At 32.8% G+C, this 26,141-nt stretch overlaps 1 protein-coding gene across 3 annotated transcripts in view; it reads left to right on the forward strand.

Moving 5' to 3' along the window:
• Positions 1 to 298: 298 nt before the first annotated feature.
• LOC140060893 (uncharacterized) overlaps positions 299 to 26,141 on the forward strand; it is a 119,793-nt gene continuing 93,950 nt past the window's right edge. For all 3 annotated transcript variants that reach the window (XR_011847379.1, XM_072107255.1, XM_072107256.1), the window contains exon 1: positions 299 to 360. Coding sequence is in view for 2 of the 3 variants with exons in the window: in XM_072107255.1 (XP_071963356.1) it covers positions 322 to 360 (39 nt within the window). In the remaining variant the exon portion in view is untranslated. The remainder of the gene's footprint in view (positions 361 to 26,141) is intronic.

Consider the following 26,141-nt stretch of genomic DNA (forward strand, 5'->3'; position numbering starts at 1 on the left):
TATTATTATGTAATTAAGGCAAATGCTATTCAATATAAAATTATAGATGTTTTAATTTTAATGTATTGTTTTTTTCTCAGTTTTCTAGAGAAACCGCTGTGACATTCAAGAAATGAATTGGTAAACAAAATCAAAATGGAAAGCCAAAAAAACTCGGACCCCGATACCCAGTCAAGCATGGATGGTGCTAGTCCAGTACAACCATCAAATACTTCTTGTGATATTACTAACGATTCGACTGGACAACCTTACGATCTTGGGATTTGTTGCGAACGTTGTAACAATCGACTCGTTGATTTGAAGAAACAGGCTTTGCGACTGATGATTACGCAACCGACTTTTACAAAGGTTGCCATAAAGGTTAGAAATTCTGTTAAATATATTTTTGCACTAGTTTTTATTTTCAAGAACGTTTAATTTTCGCAAGGTATGGAAAAAAAATAACTACGTTCAATTATACAGTAGCATAATGGAATTAATAATTCTATTTGAAATGTATTTGGCAACTGGCGTGTGTGGCCGCACTGTCCCAGATAAAATATGATAAATATTTAAAACAAATAGTTTGTTTTCGTTTGTTGTTGTATGGGGTTAGGGACTGAGATAAGATTAGAACATTCATCATTTTTTAGCTCCACTTTTTGTTATCGTATTTCCATCCATTTATCTTCTAATTTGAGGAAATCTTCCTTCCTCACCTTATTTGGAGTTTGTTGAGAGCAATGTATCATGAAATGGAGAATCAGAATAAACTTTATATAGTTTCTGTTTATCCACTTAATGTACTGCAAATCAAATAAATGTCTTTCGCAATAGTTACACTTTATCGGAACCATTTGAAGCATTATCCAATTCCTGATGTTTGAACTGTAAGAAATAAGTATATATTCCATATGACATTTAGTACACCTAAAGGAAGATTAGTTGGTATTCTGAGGTGAGACCTATCAATTTATCATTTTATTAAGATTTCTGGAATGTTTATTGCATTTATAAAATAAAGGAAGGGGTGATGGTACGATTTAAATCATAAAAAAAATGTTGAACCTACACTGAGCAGGTGCGACCCCTTGTGGATGTGTATGAAGTAGGGAAGGGAAGATGGTATGATTTAAATAATAAAATGTTGGACCCCCACCACTAACTAACACATAATAGTACAAATGTGACCTGTGACCTTATATATTATTACATAAAGGAAGAAGAAAATGGTAGTTGGTACGATTTAAGTAAATGATTGTTAATAACAACCAGCTAAAGTAAAAAAAAAACAACTTTAAAAAAAAAACAGTTAAAGTTAGGCTACACCTAAAAAACAAGTTAAACATGAATTAATTGTAAATAATCTTCTTAATAAATCAACCCCTTAAATTAATTTTGACCTCCTTTTATGTTATATCATCACCACTCTATAAGTGCCTTGGTTGCAGGGAGTTAAATTTATCACAGTATAGTTTAATTATTTTCTTTTGGAATTTATCATCAACTGTCATGTGCAAGAGAAGTATTGTGGTTGCCTTTTAATTAGAAAGCTGTCCCATAAAATGCTGCAAACAGATTAAAGACAGTCTTCCAAGAATTAATTTGTTGTAAAATTGGAATGGTAGAACCTTTCACCAGTAGCTGTACTGTATACACAATGCTATCATAGTAGTATGTAGACTGTAGGTTGAAAGTCTATTTCGTGCCTAGCTTACCTGGATAAACCGACAATAGCCCTTTCTCCTCGAAGAGTGAGATATAACTCGAAGAGTAGAAATTTTCATTGAACACCCCTCTCTACAAAGGTGTACAGTTGTGCTAATTTAGCTACCGAACATAGTCTTGTGTTTTGACCAATTATGACGCGATGGATCACATAAACTGTTGCTTGTCAACTCACTTGTATTGTGCCTATGTTGTTGCGGTGCGTCCAAGTTGGATCCACGCTTTCAGATCACAGCTATACCTAGAAGTACAGTTAGGCCTATAACTATTAATATATAATAAGCAATATTTATGGCCTTTTGTTTGCACAGTACTAAAGAAGTTATAGTAACATTTCTACTAACATTTAAGGTGGTTTTATGTTTCAGTTATTTTATATTGATTCTTATTAGCTTGTTTACTTACTACACTTCATACAATAAACCTAGAAAACCATTCAATAAATTTCTATGATATTTTAGCGTGATTTATAGACATGATTTTCTTGTACAATAACATTTTATTTTTGTTAATTTGTTTTAGATATGTTACAAGTGAAGGTTAATAAAAGTTAAATGTGCTTACTTATTGTATTGGAAATCCATCTTATGATCTCAAACCATGCGTCTGTATAATTTTACAGTAGCATGATAACTGAATGGTTTATGTTATTCCGTGACCAAATTCAATATTTATTACCTATTGTCCTTCTCAACTTAATTTATATGTCTGCATGCTGTTTTGAATTACATCTTGGAAAAGTCTTGAAAGGAAAATGTGCCACATTTTTTTATCCTTTTTTACATTTTTTGGTCAATATTATTATTAATATTATTAGTAATGATTATTTAAGAGACTACAGTTAAAGCAACATCCCTTAAATTCCACTATCGACTGCGTTTAAAACAATTTTTAAAGCCTGTATGTAATACTAAACATGGTAAATAATACTGTATAATAATAATATCCTGGATTTATAAAGTGCCTTATGTTGTGAAAGCGCTGTACATACAGTAATATTACCCTGGTCATTTTTTGATCAAACATATATGGAAATATACTTCCATCCATAATGTAGCTAGTAATCAGCGCAAATTTGTGTCTTGACCTTCTTAAACCAGGTACCCATTTGTACTTCTTGGTGGAGATGCAAACATAATTATATAAAAACGTTCTTCTTCCATTTACGGTAGTTGCAAACTTCATTGTTAAAGGTTACTGCTCCACTGGCTAGCTTTTGCAATTTGTATGCATATGGTGTATGGTGCATAGTTAGATAATATTATTTCAAACTAGCACTATTATTTGTAATGAAAATAATAATAATAACAGAAAAGTAATACAATATTTTTATTTTTAAAGTAGTTTATATCAGCTGCTGCTTTTACAGATTTTTTCGAGAGCTTTTTTTTGATTGACACCAAAGTGTTTAAGGTGATGTCATGAATAATGTTGATAAAACTACTTTAAAAATTGGTTGTTCGGCATGTTTCCAAAATGTATAACATTTTTAGTATTTTTACCCTTGAATGGAAGGTGTGTTTCCTTTTTTAATAGATACCATCACTAAGTATGTCATAAATGTTTGATACCTTGTAAGGATACTGTGAGCATGTATGTTTACTCAGCTGCAATGTAGGCTTTCTTATCGCTTCAAATCAATTTGCAAGACGATGTTTAGTTCTTACATCGGTGACACTTCAAAGGCAATGTAACTTAATTTTATTTACAGAGCATACACTGCATAGTTGTCGCATATTTATTTTTACATTGGTTTTATTATCATGATAGGAGTTTTCAAAGAGAATGATTTACAGGAGATTACATGAAATAATTGTCTCCAATTTTATTAATACCTACCTTTAATTGATTCCATTGTAAGAAAATTCCTTCAGTTTAGTTATAATTATGACCTTTGATTTTCCAGGGTAGTTGAGATTGTTGGACAAAATGTATAATACAGTATACCCATGATATTTGCCTTTGGACCGACTGGATTTAAGATCGAGATTCATTTAGATCAAACAATTAAAATAACAAGCTAAATTTTGATTTTGTTTTTTACATTATTAAGCCTACAAGTTAGCTTTTTAAATAATTAAGAAATTGCAAATTTTAGACAGATATAAAGATTACCTATATATTGTTAAATATATTACTAGGGCAGACACTGTACTATGGTTTAAAACCTCCCAGTAATTCTGGTCATTTTGATATTCCATTGGATGTGTTTGCAATAACATAGCAGACAACAGTACAAACTCTATCTATAGTACTGTATAGAGCTCTGTCTACACTACCAAACTTTATGTGATGGGTCCATGTGGACATGATGATGTCATATCACTACCATATTTGGGCACATCACTATAATATTTCAGCCCACGAAATTCAGAAAAAAGAAGGTCGGCAAAAAATTGCCGACCTTAAATTCGCCAAGGTCGGCAGTCTCGGCAGTTCTAAAAATAGAAAATTCACCAAGGCCTAACCTCTTGCTAACCTAAAGCCTAAAGGCCTAGCTAGGCCTAGCCTCCCTAGCTATATGTTATGCAAAAAGAACTAGCAAAATTAACTAAAAAAATATAAAAACCTAACACTAAAATTTACAAGATAAATTCTATTTGATAATTGCTGAACATCATGGTTCTGGAGCTAGCCGTACACAGAGGATAGTTGCTTGCTTGGCATAACAGGGTATTCCCCTACACAGGTCTGTCGCACAGCGCTGTGCCCAGCCAGCTTGGTTTTGATAGGAGGAAAGCATGCAGCTCACACACAAAATGATGTAATGGTTGAGTGAATTCAGGGATCATCTTAATTCCATGGTTTGTTAACTAAACACAACATGGTGGTGAATATGCCTGTTAAAATTTCAATGATACGATCCCTTAAAGTACCATGTTGTTGCTAGGAGGCTTGAAAGGAGGGATCTGGCCTAGTTTCTAGGTCGGCAATCTCTTGCCGTCCTCTGACAATTTAAGGTCGGCAATAAGGTCGGCAATTGCCGATTGCCGACGTGAAATTCGTGGGCTGAATATTTTGGCACATCACTATAATATTTTGGCACATCACTATAATATTTGTACACATCACTACCATATTTGGACACATCACTACCATATTTGGGAAAATACTACTAAGATTGACTTTCCAAGCGTGAATCACATTACCGAGATCGTGACAGGATATTCCATTGAAACATACTGTTCTAGTTGAACACAAAATCTCTGATTATTTGCCATAGACATGGTTTAGTGCTTAAATGTATTATGTTTTAACATGTAGAATTAACTATGGCTTGATGCTACCATCTGTAGGGGTAGAGGTAAGCTAGGTTCAAGGGTACAAGAGATTGCCTAATTAACGGCAAATACCTGGTAAATAATTTCAGGTGCTCTACTGAAAGTTATCTGGCAAGTCGATTCGATAAGAGGTAAGATGAGGGCGCTTTTGGTTAGCTTTATTACGAGGTATGCGGTATAGGTTAAATTTACTATCGGTGATTTAGACATATTTTTTTTAGGTTAGTCACCTAAGCCTTCAACTATGACTGCGACTGCCCTTAAAATGTTTCGCTAATGCAGAAGTTTTTGTCGTGTCACATAACTAAATTGAATCCCAATTTTTTATGCAAATAATTTCCAAAGTCAATGACCATGCAGATGTAATTATACATTCTCAATTTCAGAATGTCTAGCCTAGATTTACAGATGAATATAAAATTAATTCAGTGATGATAAAGGAAATGCTGCCTCTCATTGAGTTTCTTATAATGTGGCTACCGGGATGTGGGAAGGTCCCTCCGGCCTAGCATGCAGATAACAAACACCCATAATGAGTTCTATTTATTCACGGAGCTCATTCATTTACATTTTCTGATGAAAGTACATGTTGATGCTTAATGACTTTTGAGAAAGAAAACTGAAATTAGGGTTTCACCATCATCAGGAACGATGAGTAATTTACGTAAAGCAAACATGACATTAACTCGCAGATATTTAATTTTCAAGTAATGTCGATCAGGGTTGTTGTAATTACAGCTTGAGAACGTATGTAAAGTGTACACATTGTAAATGCATATTACGAGGCTTAAGAGAGTTAATCGAGCCATCCTTTAATTTCACAGTTAATGCAGACTTAAGTTCTAAGGTCTGGAGATTTGCAGTACTAAATATTATATAGAATTATCTGTATAAGTAAGTAGTAGAAATGAGGATTTTTATAGTAACCCACAAGTTTTGGTAGATGGAGTTGTAGCATACAGTAATCCAAGTCTATACCAAGACTTTGTAGTTGGAGTTGTAGCTTAACCCAAGTCTAAGTCTTGGTGGATGGGGTAGTAGCTTAACCCAAGTCTAAGTCATGGTAGTTGGGGTTGTAGCTTAACCCTAGTCTAAATGAAAGCAGATAAGAGCAGATTGAGCATGTAAATTCTTAATGAGATGTCACTAGTTTTGCAAATTATCCAAGCAGGAAAAGATGAAGAGTCCAAAGAACTTTATTTTTTTAGAGTTAGATTTTAATCAAAGCCTCACAAATATTTAAACTTTTTATTCTTCTTCTCGGTTAAATTTGAAGACAAAAGCAATGTGAATTAAACTAATTAACACAGATTATCCTTAATACTATGTGATTGTAATAGCACCAATAGAGAAAGAGAAAAGTGTTGATAAATTGCCTTTCATAAGTATATTTTAATCCCCACCAACACACCCCTACCCCTTCACCTCACAAGTGTTTCAACTATTTCTAGTATTCCTCTTCCTTAAATTTGTTAGATCTTTTGGAAACTCCTGCAGTGCGGAGAAGCCAAATGTCAATCATATAGATACAATATGTGGTATTTTTATACCGATCCCCCAAGCGCCAATCTGAAATACCATAATGTGATAAGTCGTTATCACCAGATCCTGCTCACTACCACACTTAATTGAGTCTAATTTTGTTTTGTCAGCAACTAAGATAAAAACATAGTGTCTTGAACTAGCGTTTATTCTTCACACCTGATATAGCTATTTTTAAACCAACCTTTTTTGTATACTTTATATCTGTAAGTTTATCTAAACCTATAAATTCTATACGGTACTTTATTAGGGAAGATGTATTGTATCTAGAGGAATTTCCAGGAATAGGGGGTAGTTAGGGATGAGAAATAAGCTCTGTCTACACTATCAAACTTTATGTGACAAAAATGTTTGATGTGCCCAAATATGGTAGTGATATGATATTGTGTCCATATGGGCACATCACATTTTTTTATCCCATAAAGTTTTATTATAGTGTAGACAGAGCTATACAGTATTCAATGTCCAGGTTTATCTTGTTTAAATTTGACAAACAATTAAAAATTAAGTCTGAAGTTGGCCTACACTATTTGCACAGTGGGACAAACATTCTATCAGAATTTATAAATTTATTGAAAAATAGGAAATGACACCAATGATAATGATATTGTGGCATTTAGGCCTACAGGCCATGTCCAATGGGGTTTACAATTTGACATTTGTGACAGTTAAAATCATGAATGGGAAATGGAATAATCACATGGGAATGAAGTTGCCTTCCCACCTGTCTAGCATGGAATTCATAATTGCTAATAGGACTACAGAAAGTTTTTTTAAATTCTAATTTGTCATTTGTCTATCCCACAGAGATTGTAATGTTGTTTATTTATTTTATTGCTAAAAATGTTAAGTATTATGAATGGATCTTTTTTTGTTTAGTTTGATATCTTTTCTCAAATTGAGTTTGTATCCCAGACAAATTTTACCTCTTGTTTTTACAGTTAGAAAGAGGTGATTTAAATCAAAATGTTTTTTACTAGATGAAAAACATAGGATTTTACCCATTTGAAAAATTCAGTCTGTCTCTGGTCAGCAGGTCATTTCTTAATGACCACAGGTGACCATCTATTTATGTTAATGTTATGATGATAGGTATCACCTGCCCTCTGTGTAATTAAGCGTATCCATCAAACTAAACCGCCTGAGACATGAAATACATATTAGGTTTTTATTATTTTATAAGAAGCTTAATGTGCAATTCCACACTCTTAATATTAATTTATATTCTGAATATACAGGTACTTATTAAATTGTCAGATATGATAATGAACTCAAGCGAACTCTTGTCTGAGAGTTTGTTTAAATAAAAAGAAATAGATGGACAAAATGTGTTAAGGAATTTGAGAATAAATGAGTAAATAAAAAAAAAAAAAAATAAATAAATATGGATATGTATGGCATTGCTTCTACTTTGTTGCAGGCTGTTCAATTTTCTCAAAAGGCGGCGTTTAAAAAAAATTGTAGGCCTACAGTAATAGTTTTGTCCAATTTGTTTAATTCCAATAATTTAAAGTTTGTCCTGAAACACCATCTCAATATTCAAGTTCCTGGGATACAGTAAGTATGTTTTTTTGCTGGTTAATCATTTCTTTTAATATGATTGATTGAAGTCATAACATAGTTGTTATAGAATAGAGAAGCCTACAGTTTATAATTCAATTTTATTGAAAGAAGATGATGAACTAGGTTAAACATTTCACGAAGGCCGTTCTATTTCTTTCAATAACAATATATAACTCTTGTACATACTGTAGTTTCTAGTAAGAAATGATATGTAAACAAAGTGAAGATTTACCAAATTTGCATTATCAAAGTTTGAAATTTATGTGATGTGCCCATACCTGTATATGGACACGATGACTTCATGTTACTATCATATATGGGTATACTATGTACTACCGTATTTGGGCACATCAAACTTTTTTGTCAAACTAGTTTGATAGTGTAGATAGAGCTTAAACAATCATTGATTTTGAGATTTATTACTGCAGTAACTAGAACATATAGCAGATAAAGCTTTTTTCATGATCTTTACTAGAACATGTTGTTAAATTTAATGTTTATTCATAATTAATTAAAACAAGACTTGATGACAATGAAAAGTTAAACTTTATTTCTGGTTTAATCTCCCATGAATGTCAATACCAGAAAAACAACTTTGATCTTAGTAGGCAATTGAGTGTAATAAATGTTTATTTGTTACAGATGGACCAGTATTTGGCCATTGATCAACTTGACCATGCTAATAGCAGGGCATGTGAAAGGCTTTGAAGGATTAATGATATTATTACTGACAAAAAGGTCATGTTTAGTAGTTATACATTGATTTGTTGTCTATTTTACAAAGAATTGAGAAATATTAAAGATTTGACAGTTGGTAACTTATTTGTGCACCTAGATTTATTGTGCTGTTCCATGTACAGTATCTTTTAAATCTCTCTCCGGCAATCTTATGTTTTTGAAACGGATACACCGTCCTGGAGTATGGGTTAATATGTACCGTGCTTGTTGAAGGAAATCATGTTTGTCACTGGTGTTGCTTACCAATACCAATCATCTAAAGGCCAATTTACACAACGACCAATAACGGTATAAACATAGAATCTATGTTATTCCTTATGACCATTACACACAACACGGAACGGTTTCCACTCAGGATAGATACAGATTCTACGTGGGACAAGCTAACCGTTTTTTTTTCTTTTACCGTTATAGTGCTTGTATGTGTAAATTGGCCTTAATACTGCATCATACTTGTCAAGTATGTATTAATACTCCATTATAGAGTATGGTTGGTTATGAAAATGATGTTATAAGAAGAGAGTTCACAGTAACAGCTGTTTGATCTAATGAGAGGTATAGGAAAACAAAGTTAACAGTTGCTTTCTATTTGGAGTAGAAAAAGCTGAAGGCGAATGTATGCATGATCATATTATGGCCTATAGGTATCACCTTATAAAAGAAATGTTTTCTGTAGGAATATTTGACCCTTAGATTGATCGTTTTCAGCCCAGTGATTGGAACAATCCATTAAACCACATGTGGCCGTGGATTGACATAGATGACTGTCGATATTGGAATGATCCAAAGAAATCATGTGGCTTGAGTATGACATAGGTGATTGGTCATAAGTTTGAAACTGTGCAGCAGTTTTAGTGAAACCATGGCAATAGGCATATACCTCTGCCCATACCCAAACATTAACCTTTTTGTTAAACTAGTTTTATAGTGTAGACAGAGCTTAACCTTGAAGCTACATCAGGTTGTGGCTACAATTTTAGAGGCACATAGTCATGTAATGGCCCAAATATATGATACTGATATGACATCATCATGTCCCTAAATGTGCACATTTTTTGTCACATATAGTGTAGACAGAGCTTTCATAAATTTGAAATACTATATTTTAATTTTACATAGGAAACGATTTCAAATTTTAAAATTCAGACACAAGTTGTCCTTCCTTCCAGCTATGATATTTTTGACAATTTTTGCATATCTTAAGTTGCTATTAATTTCATGCATTGCATTTATATAGAAAATTGATATTTTTGCTTTTAGAATATTCTCAAATGATTTAGAATAGATTATGGCAGCAATAAATTAGTAAAAGAAAACATTCGTTATATTTCATATGTAAAAATAGTGTACAAACAATTGGTGTCCTTTGGTGTTTCCTGTTTTGGTTTTGAATCCAAGTTCCCATGACCAAAATATGTATAATTCTAAAAATGTCTACAACATTAGCTATTTTCTTGTCAATTCTAGGTGAGTTAATAGTACTATGTGGTTTTCTTTTTGTGTTATTGAACTTTTCCAATTTAACATTCTCCTGGTATTCCACTTAGACACCAGAACACAAATACAAATTAAATCTTTGTTTTTAGATTGCGACAACAATGTACAGAATATCATTCCGTGTCGACCATGCATGACCACGCATATCAAGGTGCCCTATCAATCATGTAGATTGTATATGCAGATATATTCCTGGAATTAACAAGTACTAATACTAATAGATTTAATGGGAGCGTATTCTGTTGTCATTTTTAATGGCAATGGTTCAGAATATTTTGGTAGTGCCGATGTTTAGATACACAACTATTATAATTGGAAACACAAAGCGATTAATTTATTAATATTTGATGATCAAAACATTTGTTTAGATTAATGGGCAAAGTATTTTTATGCACTTAATTTGGTTGTCCCTGAGAATAACTTCAATCGGAATCAAGGGGCTGGTACCCCAGAGTCAGTAGGAAGCCGTTTTGATTGTGATTACTAAAACGTTCTTGATGTCTGTTTCGTGCATTTTCTATGTCATTCAACCCATTGCCAGAATTTTTGTAGGCTAATTGCTATTTAACCCACATTACAGATTTTTTAATCATATAAAAATAGCATAAATACAATTCCACATGTGCCGTGGTTGAAATAAGTAAAATATTCTCCTATAAACCTTAGTTAGGTGAGAGGTTGACCCCTATAGGCATTATATTGACCCCTAGCAGCAGTATTTTTACCCCCAAAGGCAACATGTTGACCCCTAGCAGCAAGGGTTCTTTATTGTCGCTTATAATTTTTAACCTGAATACCCTCTGGGGTTGACCGCTGCGGTCAAAAGTAGAGTGAGAGACATGGTATAGAATAGACACCCAGTGGAGTGTGGATTTGGTCTAATTAAATAGAACACTTGCCCAGCTGTGCATGTGTCTAGCAAACTTGTAACAGTTTCAAACTATTGGTAAGTTATACCTGTTTTGAAAATGTTTTATGTTTGAAAAATCAACAATAAGTCTATTTGTACTATTTTACATCTGAAACATAATTTGATGTGCCACTTTGAAAATTTATACTGAAGGTTGTTTTGCATTTGTTTCGGTATTTGAAGACATTTTCAGTTTTACTTGTTGGGTTGTTTGAAGGCCATGTTACAAAATGATACTAATTCGCTACAGGTTGTTCACCCACAGTTGAGCTGCTGATATAAAACAATTTCTAATCATTTCCATTTTTAGTTTTTACTAAATTATTCAAATGGTACCCTGGAAAATTCTAATCTTTATTGATTCAATTTTGTACATTTTTACACCTTTAATCTATTTTATATTCTAGGACATATTAATTTTAACACATCAATTTTAATTTTATAGATTTTAATTTGTTATTGAGGTACAGAAAAGGTTATTTGTATTCATTTTTGCTATGGATTTTGTCATCTTTTTGAGATCCTGCCCGGCTTCGTCTATTTTTTTTCAATAATCTCAATCTGTCATTACTGTTTTTTGTTTACTTTTTGTTTTTGCGGCGAAAATAAATGTCTTTTGAATTGAATTATGATATAAATATCTAAACATAAATAACTAAAATAATAAATTAACATCAAACAACTCAACAAATTGTATGTCACTGTTTCTTTATAAAATTATTTATTTGTTTCTGTATCAAAAGTCATAATTTTCTGGTACCAGAATTCTTAAATTAGGCAAGACCTGGTAGTTTTGGAATTCCCAAATCACAACCTTCTGAGTGACATTGGTTTAAATTATTCTGTTAATAGATTTATAATAAAAAGCTATAAAATATTTGATTGTTTTATGTCTAGCCAAATCTGGCTTTAGGTATTAAATCAAACTAACTAATTTGATTACAGAATTTTTCCTATGCATTGATATTTGACAAACCAACACAATTCCTGCCAACTGTGTATCAAATTAAAGAGTCTACTTCCATTTTACTACTGTAGATTGTTGGTTAATATGTTTTGTGCAACCCGTGTGTATATTAGGAACATCGGAAGTCTCCACTTCACTACTTTCTGAAGAGGTACACATTTTACATGGCCATCTTTCCTCTCCTAGTCCTGTTTCTTGCTGGCCAGATCTTCCAGGTCATACCACAGACCTGTTTTAATGGTTCATCACACTTGTCCTGGCACGGGTTCGGCACCAGCAAATTAAATCGAACGTCAATGTTTCTTTTTCACAACACTCGATATGCACGTAGCCTTATGTAAACGAAACATTGTTTAATTTGAATTTTTTTTTTCTGACTAGAGCTGCCATGTCATAAACTTGTTTCACGGACTATAGAACCATGAAAAAAGTGTGAAATACCATTTATGGAAATAAACAGGTATATGGTTGGCGCTTAGCTCATTCCTCACTCCTCTCCTCCAACTCCTGTTTTTCTTCTAACTAGAGCTGCTACAGTATGTCATAAACTTGCTTCAGGGAAAGAAAACAAGTTTCTTGTATCTTCCGTTAGTTCAAAACCAGATATTCATCTAGCAGATAATTTTACAACCCTGATTCTCATGTTTGACATTTGCTATCAGTAAAAGACGGCCAAATATGCACTGATCGTTTATAGTAATTACTGAAGCAAAAATTAGCTAACATTACGTATTCATTGATTGTGTAGGCAAGAGATAAGTAACAGGTTGATGAATAATAATTCACTGCCCTGGGAGACTTGAATTGAAAATTGAAATTCATTGAATGGTGAAGGGTGAATGACCTGGACTGTACTGAATTTCGGTGAGTACTGTAGTTTTTACAGAAATGAGAGATGTCAAGAAAAATTATGATTCTGAACATTGAAGTCCAGTCTGGTAGAAAGATTACAAGTTGGATAGAACTATTATTAGTATTAGTAGGAGTACTACAGTGAGATCAAGCCAGGAATTTCTTCTCCTCCTATTTCCCCCTCCAGACTTCCATTAGTTCTTCAGTGGTCAATCCATGGCGACCTCTGTGTAACAATTGACCTATACAATGGTCATTTAACAGGACTACTAATTCTTTTTAGTAATAAAGATTCATCATGTGTTCTCTTAATTAGATAATTATCCACAATAAATTGTTTAATCACCTAACACTTATATTCTTACTACTGTATATTACACACTAAATACATAGGCCTATTAATTATGATGGTTTATTACCACTGCAGGAGCTTTCTTCTTTCTTCTTTCTCTTTACTGTACTAGTTAGCCAGTCTCACCATGAAGTATGGTATCTTTATGTAGTAAACTGTCTATAAATTCACTGTGTAAATTGTTTAATTGTCTCATTCTATATTTACATTTCTTATTATTATAATATTGCTCATTTAAATGCATTGACCTATGCATTGGTCATCTAGATAACTGCTAATCCATTGGTTTAGTGGAAACAATAATCCGATAGAAGCTTGTTCATCTTTTGAGAGGGTTTGCTGCAATATGTCAATATTTATCTTACTTGAATTCGTCGCCTTGATTGTTTAGTAATCCCAGATGATGTTGCGATGATCCCGCGTTATTCTCTCTTAATTGTGACTAAGGAATCGTACATAAATTATTAATTTCTATCAATTATTAACTATTGTAAGTTTTTTTGATATTCAAAACTATGTTGTTGATTAACAACAGTATCATTGTCATCATTGACATCATCATTGTCACCATTGACATCATCATTGTCACCATTGACATCATTGTCATCAACTTGTCACCATTGACATCATCATTGTCACCATTGACATTATCATTGTCACCATTGACATCATTGTCATCATCATTGTCACCATTGACATTGTTACCATTGACATCATTGTCACTATTGACATCATCATTGCCACCATTGACATCATAATTGTCACCATTGACATCATCATTGTCATCATCATTGTCACCATTGACATCATTGTCACCATTGATACATCATTGTCACCATTGATACATCATTGTCACCATTGAAATCATCATTGTCACCATTGACATCATCATTGACATCATCATTGTTGCCATTGACATCATCATTGTTACCATTGACACCATTATTGACACCATTGTCACCATTGACATCATCATTGTCACCATTGACATCATCATTGTCATCATCATTGTCACCATTGACATCATTGTCACCATTGACATCATCATTGTCACCATTGACATCATAATTGTCACCATTGACATCATTGTCACCATTGACATCATCATTGTCATCATCATTGTCACCATTGATATCATCATTGTCATCATTTTCACCATTGAATGAATTAAAATTAACAACATACAATGTTCATACAAGATAATGAAAATATAAGTCAAGTTAAAAGAAAGAAGTCTTCATGAGCTTGAACAAACCAACCTTGCATTAAAATCGAAATGAATCATAAAAAATAAATTAAACCTAGTTCAAACTGTTGAATTTCATTAAAGCAAAGATTTACTCCACATTCATAATGAAGTTTGAACATACCATACCTCTTGGGAGAGCTTGCATTTTTTTTCTATAATATTATTTGTCTCGCTGGATGATTTTCTCAAATCGACCTTCTTAATTATAAATACACTAGAAACAGGTAAATCCAAATGTGTATCTAGGGGTCAAATCCCCATGGTTACTGTAATTCCTATGTATAATTATAGTAAATTCTATAGGTTTGAGGTTTCCATGGCAAAACAACCTGGATTAATATTCTCGTGAAATTTTCTGATTAAAATGTAATTAAAGAATATTTTAATGACACCTATAGGTATTATTTACTGTTGATTATTTAAAGTAATTATGTAAAGCTTTAAGTATGGTTTTTTTTAGAAATATAATATTGCTATTTTTCGAATTTGTTATAATTTATTCCAATATTCCAATTCCATTCCAATTTTATGTACAGTAAAAAACAAACACAATCTAAAATGTACACAAAAACAAGCAAGAAAATGTAAATTTTATTGGGAATAATTTCTTTGAAAACTTGATAATAAAATCCAAAGAAATTTTTCAATTCAATTCAACATTTAATTTCACCAAAACAGAAAAAAGTATATAGATAAATAAATATTAAGCATAGTAGTTTGAATGAAATAATAAAATCAAAAGAAATTTTGTTTCAAAATGTCTGTATTAAGTTTGTGAACTTAAAGTATGTTATAATAGGACTTTCACATAAACTTGTTCTGTGTCGTTTGGTCTGACTCACTGGTTACCTGGTATGGGCTACATTTTATAAGATTAATGTCACACCTGCCTAGAATTGGTAGAAAATTACAAGTAGACCTCAAGCGGAGAAAGACCTTCTGGAACACCGGTGTTGATGTTTCTGTTCTATCAAATTCAAATTGACTGTTTTAGATACAAATAAACGATGCAACACTCATGTTACGTTCTTGTTAGTCAAACAGCGATGCCCAACGCAAGACAAACAGGTTCAGATGTAGTTGGGTTGTCTACGATTCAGCGACAAACTTCATTCATTTAAGATTACTTTGGATTTTAATACTTGACGTTGATTTAGAACATGTGCTTATTATGGTAAGTGTTAAAAACAACGCATCTTTACTGTAGAACACTATTTTACCACGATTATACTCAGCTATTTTTTGAGTCATCCATTCAGTAGAATACTTTTTCCCTGGAGGCGACAGAAATATTAAACTGCCACAGGCTAACAAATTTATCCATAATTTGAAAATTATTATAACATATTTTTTAACTGTGACAATCAAACGTGGAAGAGAAACGCTTAAAGTTTTCTTCAATTTGTGAAGTAATATTCTTGTTTTTAGTGACTAATACCAAATTAGGGAACAAGTCATGTACCTGAAAGGGATTTGTGTTCATTCGATATCATGCAACAATTATCTACATCATGTTCTAGGTAACAGAACACCGAAAATGTGCCTTTTATTTAAATCTAAAAACATGTTGAATATATTTGATCAAAGACAATTGTGAAAGATAATGATCGTGAAATGCATTTTGTTAAGTGGCTGCTGCCCCTGGCCTTGTTTTTTGTGCGTCTACTTTGTATTCATTTATATGCGTATATTGTAAAAGATATTCAAATATTGCATTATTGGATAATATCTAGAAAGTGAGTCAATAAAATAATCAGAAGAAGTAATAAGTTTCCATAAAGCCATAAGTTATTACCAGCATTAGATATGGTAGTGCCCTATTATTAATAGTGTGTGTTTTTTGTGCAACAAAAAGCATTTTAAATATGATTTTTGTTATGTAAGAGCATGGTGGTACTCCATGGTAAGGGCTAAAACTTTTGTCTGCTGTTAACTGCTGGTCCTACTATGTCAACCTTGTTTAATTTTCAATTTTTAACATTTTTATTATCAATTTATTACTTTTGTATGTTATTTTTAGGATTAATCATACTTTAATTATCAATATCATTGTCATTTATAAACGTCGTCATTATCTTCAATTTCAAACATAACCATGTTGACCACTTCAGAACAGAAACATTGAATGTTGAGAAGCACTGTGATAGGAATGTGAAATATTGTCAACAATATTTATTGTATGTTGCCTACAGCTGTTGCTATGGTAATAGACAACAGTGGGTATGTGGACAGTTGTCAGTTTGTACCCAGGTACCTACTATCTATGATTGATTTATTAAATACCAATAACATCTATCACTCATGCACTGGAAGATATTCTGTCACTTCCAAATAAGGTATGTGATCTTTATCACTGATGAAAAATTGATCAGCTTGTTTGGGACATTTTATTTCTCAAGAAGTGTACATACTTTGAAGTTCTTTTTCTGCAAGTTGTAAATATCTATTCACTTCAGAATAGCATAATAATGCATTAACTGTACTATTGCACCTAAATCGTATTAACTATAACTACAAGAGATAGAAGTTTTGAATCTTTTGAATCCGTACAGGAGGTTGTTCCCCTTTTTTAGACCACCGTCCGCGTCACTTTTGAATGCAGTAGCGGATCCAGGATTTTGAATGGGGCCTAGGGCCTAAAAGTAGTGAAATAAAGTTCTGAACTTAATTTGATGTCCTATCTTTTGCATTACAATTTGTGAAATTTAGGGGGGGTCTCACTCCCCCCTGGAATGGAACAATAATGTAATGTAAAGTGGTCAATGTTAGTTGTTCTGGCTTAATCATGGTACTTCAGTAAACTATGTACTGAACATAGTATCTACATAAGTACATGTGCTGACCTTAAGTACATAGGTATGATTACCTTCATCTTTAGATTAAAATTATGTTTGAGGAATGTTGAAGTGGTGTATGACAGTAATTCAATTACTTGATACCAACTTCCTACTGTGTGATTGGCATTCATGGTAAAAATAATGCAGTGCATTAGTGTGTATAGCTTTATTGATGGTTTAGGTTCGTATCTCAAATATGGTCCATTGTTTTATAATAGCATTTATTATTCAGGTATGTTTAATATTAATATTGAATAAAATGATTTTTGAATGTGATGTATGATTCTTTCTTGGTTGAAGCTACTTACCAAGAAATAAGCATGTGCTTTTAGCATGGAAAAGTAAGTCATGGTGATGATTAATTAAATTTATGTGATTTATTGTTATTATAATTATTATTTCTTGAAAACCAAATTATTTTTAGAAGTTGACCTTGTGCTACGTATTGTATGTATCTTAAATTTGTTTCCCCACAAACATAAAAGAACATTGAAAACCAGAATAACGTGTTCAAAGATTAAAACTTTAATATAATTTCAGTCTAATACCCTTGAACTGATGACATCGTTCGTACTCTTCAAATGAAAGTACAAGTTGGTCAAATTAAATCTTTATTTTATTCTTATTACAAATTTTCCCTGGTGAACCGTTTCATTCCAAGGAGTTATGAACTTTTGATCTTTAGTTGCAACCGCTAATTTAAGCCCTTTGTGTCGGAAGGCTGTCACACTGGTCCCAATCCAATAGTTTGTGGTCACAGGGAACATGATAACTTCTGATCCAAACATAATATACACCATGTTGGGAAGGTTTCAATTATTTAAAACATCACAGTAAAGACTGACATAAATCAGCATTGACAATAATCAAAAAGAATTTTATTTAAAGTTATTTTATTTTGCTAATGTTTTTGCTAATTCATTATAGTGGAGCTGTAGCTTGGTGGTTAACATGCTTGCCTTTCAATCCCAAGGTCCAGGGTTCAATCCTGACCTAGTGCCAGGGTTCAATCCTGACCTAGTGCCAGGGTTGTAACTCACGACTCTTTCCACTTCACGCCCTAACCCTCAATAAATTATTAAATAGATCTGTAAGTGTAATTGGCGAATTACTTAAAAATGATTTTGATTGTATCAAATGAGTTTTAAAAAAACTCCTCCAAAAATACCCTCCTTCCCCTTTCCCAATGTTATCTATTTAATTAAAGATGAATTTATATTTAAATTCAACAAGATTAATGTTTGAAATAGGGTTATGTGTAGAAGCCAGCACATACAACATTCATTTAGTCTTTTTTATCGCTTCTTAAGCTCTTTCTACACTATCAAACATTATGTGACAAAAAATTTGATCTTCCCATGGACATGATGATGTCGTATCACTACCATATTTGGGCATATCACTACCATATTTGGGAACATCACACTTTTTTTAGTCAAAATAGTTTGATAGTGTAGACAGAGCTAAGATTCTACACAATTCCTATTGATAAACTCTGGATAAACTACAGTACATAATATGAAAGGATGCTTGATCAATCAATGAGACCTCGTTTAAAAGCATTTAAAAACGTGAAGAATTAATCACTGGTTAACTACTGTATCGCAATTAATCGGTCGACGCTTTATTGAAAATTATGTTTTCATCTGACGTTTACATGCAGACTTTAATGGCAGGAAATTGAAACGATTCTGTTAATAATAGCAATTGGTATCAAATCTGAATGGATGTTTACATTATCTTAATTTGAACACTTTATTACTGCCTTAGTCACTCTATGCATTCATAAATACAATCAAAATCTTTACTATTTTCTTGTGTTACTACAAAGTTATAAGTCCGGTTACAAGATAAGATTGAAAAGTTTTTTTCAAAGAGCCTTGATAAAAAGGGTGCTATAGAAATAAGGTATAGTTAATAAGACAGCAGAACTTAAGGCAAGGGTTCGAGGCTCATTCGGTCCATAGTACTCGTGGTAGAACAAGTTATCTCAGGACTGTATGCCATAGTTCTAATAAAATACTTGTGTGCGTTCACTTTACACATTTTGAGACGAGTGTGGCGGGTCAACCTGGTAGGTATACTACTGTAGCTCACACAGTCACTGTCATGAACAGATGAGAGACCATCTGAATAGGCATCACTGACATGACGCAACCCGTAGGGAAGAACTTAAAAACCTTCATCTTATGTGTAATACCTATCAGAGCCTCAGCTACCACTTAAATTGCACGGCAGTTCAATTTTCTGAGATACTTCTAAATTTGTGATAGTCTTGTTTTTGATTCTCTTCTTCCTATAGCTACTCTTCCTGAACTGCAGGATACCCCGTCATCTTGTGCGATATTAGACAGCACAAATAAATAATCAGCCTTCGTGGCAAATGCTAAGATAATTCGTAGATCATATGACAATTAAAGTTACCCAGCCGAGGAGCATTTCACAAGATAAGCATGTCTTTGATGCGTACTTAACGACTGCCGTGCCAAGTGGTTACATGTTTAGATTGGTACTTACTCAACTGTTCCAATGCTAGTTGCGTATCTATATTCTGTTATGATTACCGGTGGGCAGTACGAAAGTCACAAGGTTATTGGCAGCTGTCATTCAAACGTAGGATGACCTACATTGTTAACTATATAATCAGGGTTACATTGTTGATTGACATATTATATATTGATTAACCTTATCTTATCTTGTTAATTAATTAGCATACACTTAAGCATGGAATGTCTGAATGTGAGCACCTACTGTCCCTAAGTATTACCATTCTCAAAATATTAATGGGATTTTTTTTTTCCGAATTGCAATTACTATTTTAGTATTTGAAATATATCATTGTCTTAGCCATAAACAGAGCTTTTAGTTTCTTAGTCACATATCCATATTGTACGTTTCCTTCCTCTGCCACTGGATGCATGAGACTCTAAATGAGATGCCGGTCAATCATAGTTAGCATGTCGTTGCCCATAAACACATAACGAACAAGGCTCTAATGCAATCCCTATGTGATATAATGTAGTATGCTATGTAGGCTGTTCATGCGTTATGGGAACTAAAAAATAAAAAGTGCATGCCTTGATTGGCTAGAGTACACACATAATAGTGCATCATTACTTATGTTCACTGACCAACCAGACTGTTACCATGCATAATGAATTACATTGAAAATGCGTGATCATGTACTTTACACGATGATCTCAGTATCACATTGCTCTTTTACCAAATCAATCAAACTCGCAGGAATGATCAGAATTGATGAAGACTTTCTTGCACTTTGGAATGTTGTTATTACAACATGCACAAGAATCTTATGAAGATCAGTAGAGGCATATTTTAACTTTATAGCTCGTTCAGAAGTCCGGTGTTTATAAGATTGGACGCCGCCGATTGTGAGGTGTCTACACTTGAAGATCATAAATTGATTGATGCAGCCGTTCTTGTTTCCCTCAGAAGCAAGGGATGGTTTAATGAATGATAGATTAACGTTGTTATTTATTACATAACTTGTCTTAGCAATCAGTCTACTAACTTACTGTAGTAGTAGTACTGAAAAAATGAACTAAACAAATCAAAACTGGTCAAAGCATTGAGATGTCAATGATCAAGGTATCCAAGAAGATAATTTTTTAAGTGATCTTAAAGTGGCAGATTTTGTAAATAGGGCCTAAACATGAAAGTCTTTCTGATTTATACGACCCTCCCCTTTCTTCATTGTATTTATTATCGTGTATGTTATTATATTGTGGAAATAAAATTAAATTGAAAGTTTATATAAAGTTCTGAAATTAATTTTAATGTCCTATCTTAATTATATTACAATTTGTGAAATTTAGAGGGGGCTCATGTAGCTGCCATTAGTTAAGGGAGGAAAGGAGTGGTGGGTGGGGTTATGGGGAGCCTGTGAGTGATGATAGCTTTCTATCTAATAAATCAGAAATAAAGACAAGCAATCAATGATTATTGAGGGCTTGTCATTGGTGAATTTATGATCTGAACTATGCTTGTGACCTACATAGACATTTGAACTTGGTTGCTTCTGGCTATATCTGAATGAACTCATCAAATTTGATGTATTCATCAAATCTACATTATTAATAGTTATTAAAAGAAAAAAAAGTATGTACAGTAACATAAATATCGTTTTTCAATAAGAAATATGATTTTTCATAATAGTTTTCCATCTGATTTACAGTCGAGTAAAGTAGATGAACGGTTAAGAAAGGGGTGCGGTTAGAAAGGGGTGCCGCAAACCATGGCCATAAAATTGGCACATCTACTATACTAGAATTCCGTGTCTATTGGTTCTGGTAGTTTAGATTCTTTAACTGGAGGTCCAATGTACACATTTGACTCATGTGTACTTGAACTCAACTTTCAAAATAGTAGAGGATTATCCAGGTGTACCGATCCATACTGCCATTTTGGACATGCTAAAATGACTTGCATTGTGTATAAATCCTTGTGGTGTGTTACCTTATAATTCAGCTCACCATTCAGCTCTATGGTGGTGTACTTTTAAAGAGGCCATCATGTCCCAATTAGTAAAATTAAGTAAGATGTTTTCAATCGTTTATTGAGTTCAAAACTGAGCAGACAAATTGAAACAGTTTTTTTTTTCTTTACAATTGCTAGCAATGTTTTTAAGCCCTTTAAGGCAAAATCATCTGAGAATGTACTTTTTTTGATGGAAAAATTGTTTTTTTACAGAATGTACAATTGCACTTGATTAATTTCTCTCTAAATAGGATGAAAGTAATGGAGTGTTCCATTGATTACATTTGTCATGTTTCTAGGAGCAATCATTTTTTAAATAACAAATCATTATTTTAATTAGACAAAATTTATTTGAAATTAAGAATGTCAGTAACAATGTAAGCATACATTATTCCTGGAAAAAAGGGATTTTAGTGGAAGGTAAGATTTTAAAATAAGATAAAACAAGATCACTTTATAATTATCATTTGTCTGCAAATTACGAGGCTCATCTTTTACTGTACACAAAAAATATAAAGTTAAAACATTAATACAGAAACAATAATATAAAAATTAAAAGCAAATAATTATACAATATTCCATAGCAAGTTATCAATTAGGTATTTTTTAAATTAAAATTATTGTATAACTAGGCTACTTTGTGTATGAATATCACTATTTTATTTTTTAGGCTATATGGCGCTTGACCTTTGACAAGATCGCCTAAAATTTATAATTTAAATCTACGATACTTAGTATTGTATATTCAGGAATAGCCGCTCCATAGTCTCTTTGCTTTTCTTCCTTATATCTTATTCTTATTAACTCAAAATTATTTTTACTAACAAACATTACTATTTGTATGCCTAGTGTGTAAACATTATTGACATAATTTCATAAACATCTTCATGTCGTACAACTACTCGTAACATTTTTTCTCAACTTTCTATCATCTAAAAGTCGTAGTTAGTCATGCCTCGGGTCACATTCTATGGTCACCGTACAGGTAGGCTACTACATTAGTACTTCTATGAATGGATGACTAGCCGGTGACAATAACGCTAGTTGGTCATACCCAGTACCGTTTTGATTTTACGATCATTCGGGAAACCACCTCACGACGGTATGGTGATTGATTTTATATCATAGTCAAAGTGGTATGGTACAGTAGCTTAAAAATCAAGACTTTCTGTCTATACAATCAAATCAGTTTGACAAAAAAAGTGTGATGTTCTCAGATATGGTATCTCATCATCTCATCATCATGTCCATCACATTTGTTTGTCACATGAAGTTTGATAGTGTAAACAGAGCCTTACATTTTATACCCTTGTCATATTCCACTCTATTCCATTATTCTTTGTAATTAGACAAATGAAAGTTCTTTCAAAACAAGTTTTTAAATAGGTATAAGTTAAAGTAAGTATGATGCTCAGAGCCTTGAAGCGGATACATTTAATATCTCTGCTGCTAATGGACTAAAAGGTACTCATGTTCTTCTTCTATTAATTCATATTTACTATCAAGATTAGTCAGACTTCATTTCAGTGAGTTGAAAAGGACATGGTTTTACAATTAAAGACAAGAATTCACAGAGAATTATGATGGATATGAGTTCATGTACAGGGTTTAATCAACTTACAGTACAGTGTATAGTTTTATTTTTAAGAATGTTGTTACTATGTAGTAGAATAAAACTTTAATAATATGTATTGATAAATAATATCACATTTGCACTACTCTAACGTAATTTGTACTTTGTACATTAGTACATTGAGAACATTTCCAAAAAAAATCGCAAGTAATTCTCAGGTGGGACTCAAACCCACGACCTCCATATCAAATTGATAGAGATAAGCCAGGCATAAACCCTCCTCCCTACTCCCACTCCTTTCCCACCCACCCCTAAATTCTGAATATTACAATGCAATAGATAGAACATAGGTTATTTAAGTTTAGCACTCAGAAAACATGTTTGCACTGCCGCATCTCACATCCCTATTTCCAAATCCTATGTCCGCCAATATGTCACCACAATATAACATATATATAGCCATTCACTCATATTATAATCTCATAATAATAATAACTATTTCCATAAATGTTCTATTCATACTACATTCAACCTAATATGCCCATGGTCAGTTTTTAAATATTGAAAATATTTCTTAGTGCTCATAACAAGTTTCACACTGTGAAAGTACATTTGTATGTTCTTAACATGGCTAGAAATGACACCATTAATATATTGTTTCAGCTGTGTGTTCAAAGTACCTCCAACGAGCTAAAGAAAACAATTAACCATAGAATACTTGTCATTCTTTTGTTGAATTCACACTATTGGTTGTTGAAAGAAGTTTGTCAAAAAAACAGGAACTTGTTCAGAAAATGGTTTACAAATTTTACCACAATTATTTGAAAGCAGAATAACATGACCATTTTAACAGACATAACAATAATAAACTTTTCCCTTTACCTAAAAAACTCTAGTTGTATTCGTTTTTCCCTTATTTTTATTTTAGGCAAGCCAATTATTTGAACAATAATTTCCATTATATCTACAAAGTGGTGTGTTTAGATTGAACCTTGTATTTCCCTACCCAGTCTTCTCTCCCTTTCACCCCCTCCTTCGGCTTTCCTTCTTCGTAAAGGACAACAACTTGAATGTAGCTTTTAACTTTTTCTTGGCACGTGTCTCTTGACCATTTATCGTTTTCTAATGGATATCTCTGCCAGCAATGTTTATGTAAGTTCATAGTAAAAGCAATAAACTGGGTAGTGTGACTGGCCATATCTTTAGTCAACTCAGATATGCTATATGTAAACACAATTTATATTTTGAAGGTAATTGGACAGTTTGAAGACTCCAGAGCATGTATGTGAGGCGGCTTTTGACAGCCTAGATTGCCTAGGGATGTTTTCCATAGCTAGAAGGTTGCTTGGGATGTTTTTTCTTGCCTATTTTTTAGAGCTCCAGAGTATAAATGCTTCAAAACACTTTTAGATTGTGTGGGTGTCCAAGAATACTTTTTCACAATCTTCATTAATAATTAAAAAACCAAATCTTAGATGATTGGTTTGCTCCATTCTATTCTAATGATATATAAATAATATTTATTATAATTACACATATTGTTAGTATATTAGGTTCATTTACCTAATATGGTCATGTTGGGTTATTTTCATTTTGGTATTTTGTAAGAATAAAGTTTTTTAAATAGTGCCCTCTATTGTTTTTGAACTTTTGATAGTACTGTTTCTGAACTTTTGATAGTACTGTTTCTGCTGCTCAATAATAGTATTTTGCAGAGTTTATTGGTTTCATAGACCCCATTTACACTTTCGTTTGGGTCCAGGGCCGGTCCTGGGTCGGTCCTGGGCCGGTTGCAAATATTTACTTTTTAGGCCGGCCCAGAGCGTTTACACTACCGACGCAGATTACTGGTCGTAAATAATTTTATCGGAAGTACCATTGCATGCTAGGATACGAAGTACAGTTTGTTTACATTTTTCTCTCTCGATCGTCAATTCAACTCTCCGCGCGAACCGACCGTTTTATATTTATAGTACTGTATTGTTGTTTTTTGTCCCATTAAAAACAAATGAACCCCACTGTTTTATATATAATATGGCTATATTTTATGTATATGCGAAACAAGCGGAGGAATACTTTATTGAAAGAAGATGTCTGAAAATAAATTTAACTATATAATGAAGAAAACAAATTGTCGCCCGAAAAGGAGGAAGGTATGTACTGAGAATGTCGGATCGTCATAACAACAACCTCATAAAAAGGTCAAACGTTGTTCACGGTTCACTGCGTAAGCCGGCCCAAACGTAAAAGCCGCTCCTGAACCTACCTGGAGAGGTGGCCCAGATCTGCGTCCGGCCCAGGGCCGGCCTAACTTTTTGGAGTATTTACACTTATCAATTGCCGACCCAGGGCCGGCCTAAATCGTAAGTGTAAATGGGGTCTTAGTCTACCATACTCTGCTATAACAGTAACAAATATATTAATATTCTGCCTATTATTATTCCATTATTGCCATTCATATAACTATGTTTATATCTAACTAAAGATTTTAGTTATTTGTTACAGCAAAGAAAGTAGGCTAAATTAAAGAATTAATTGATAACTCAACATCTAATCACATGTATTTATTTTGCCCA

This window comes from Antedon mediterranea, chromosome 10 (genome assembly GCF_964355755.1).
Source record: "Antedon mediterranea chromosome 10, ecAntMedi1.1, whole genome shotgun sequence".
NCBI lineage: Eukaryota > Metazoa > Echinodermata > Crinoidea > Comatulida > Antedonidae > Antedon > Antedon mediterranea.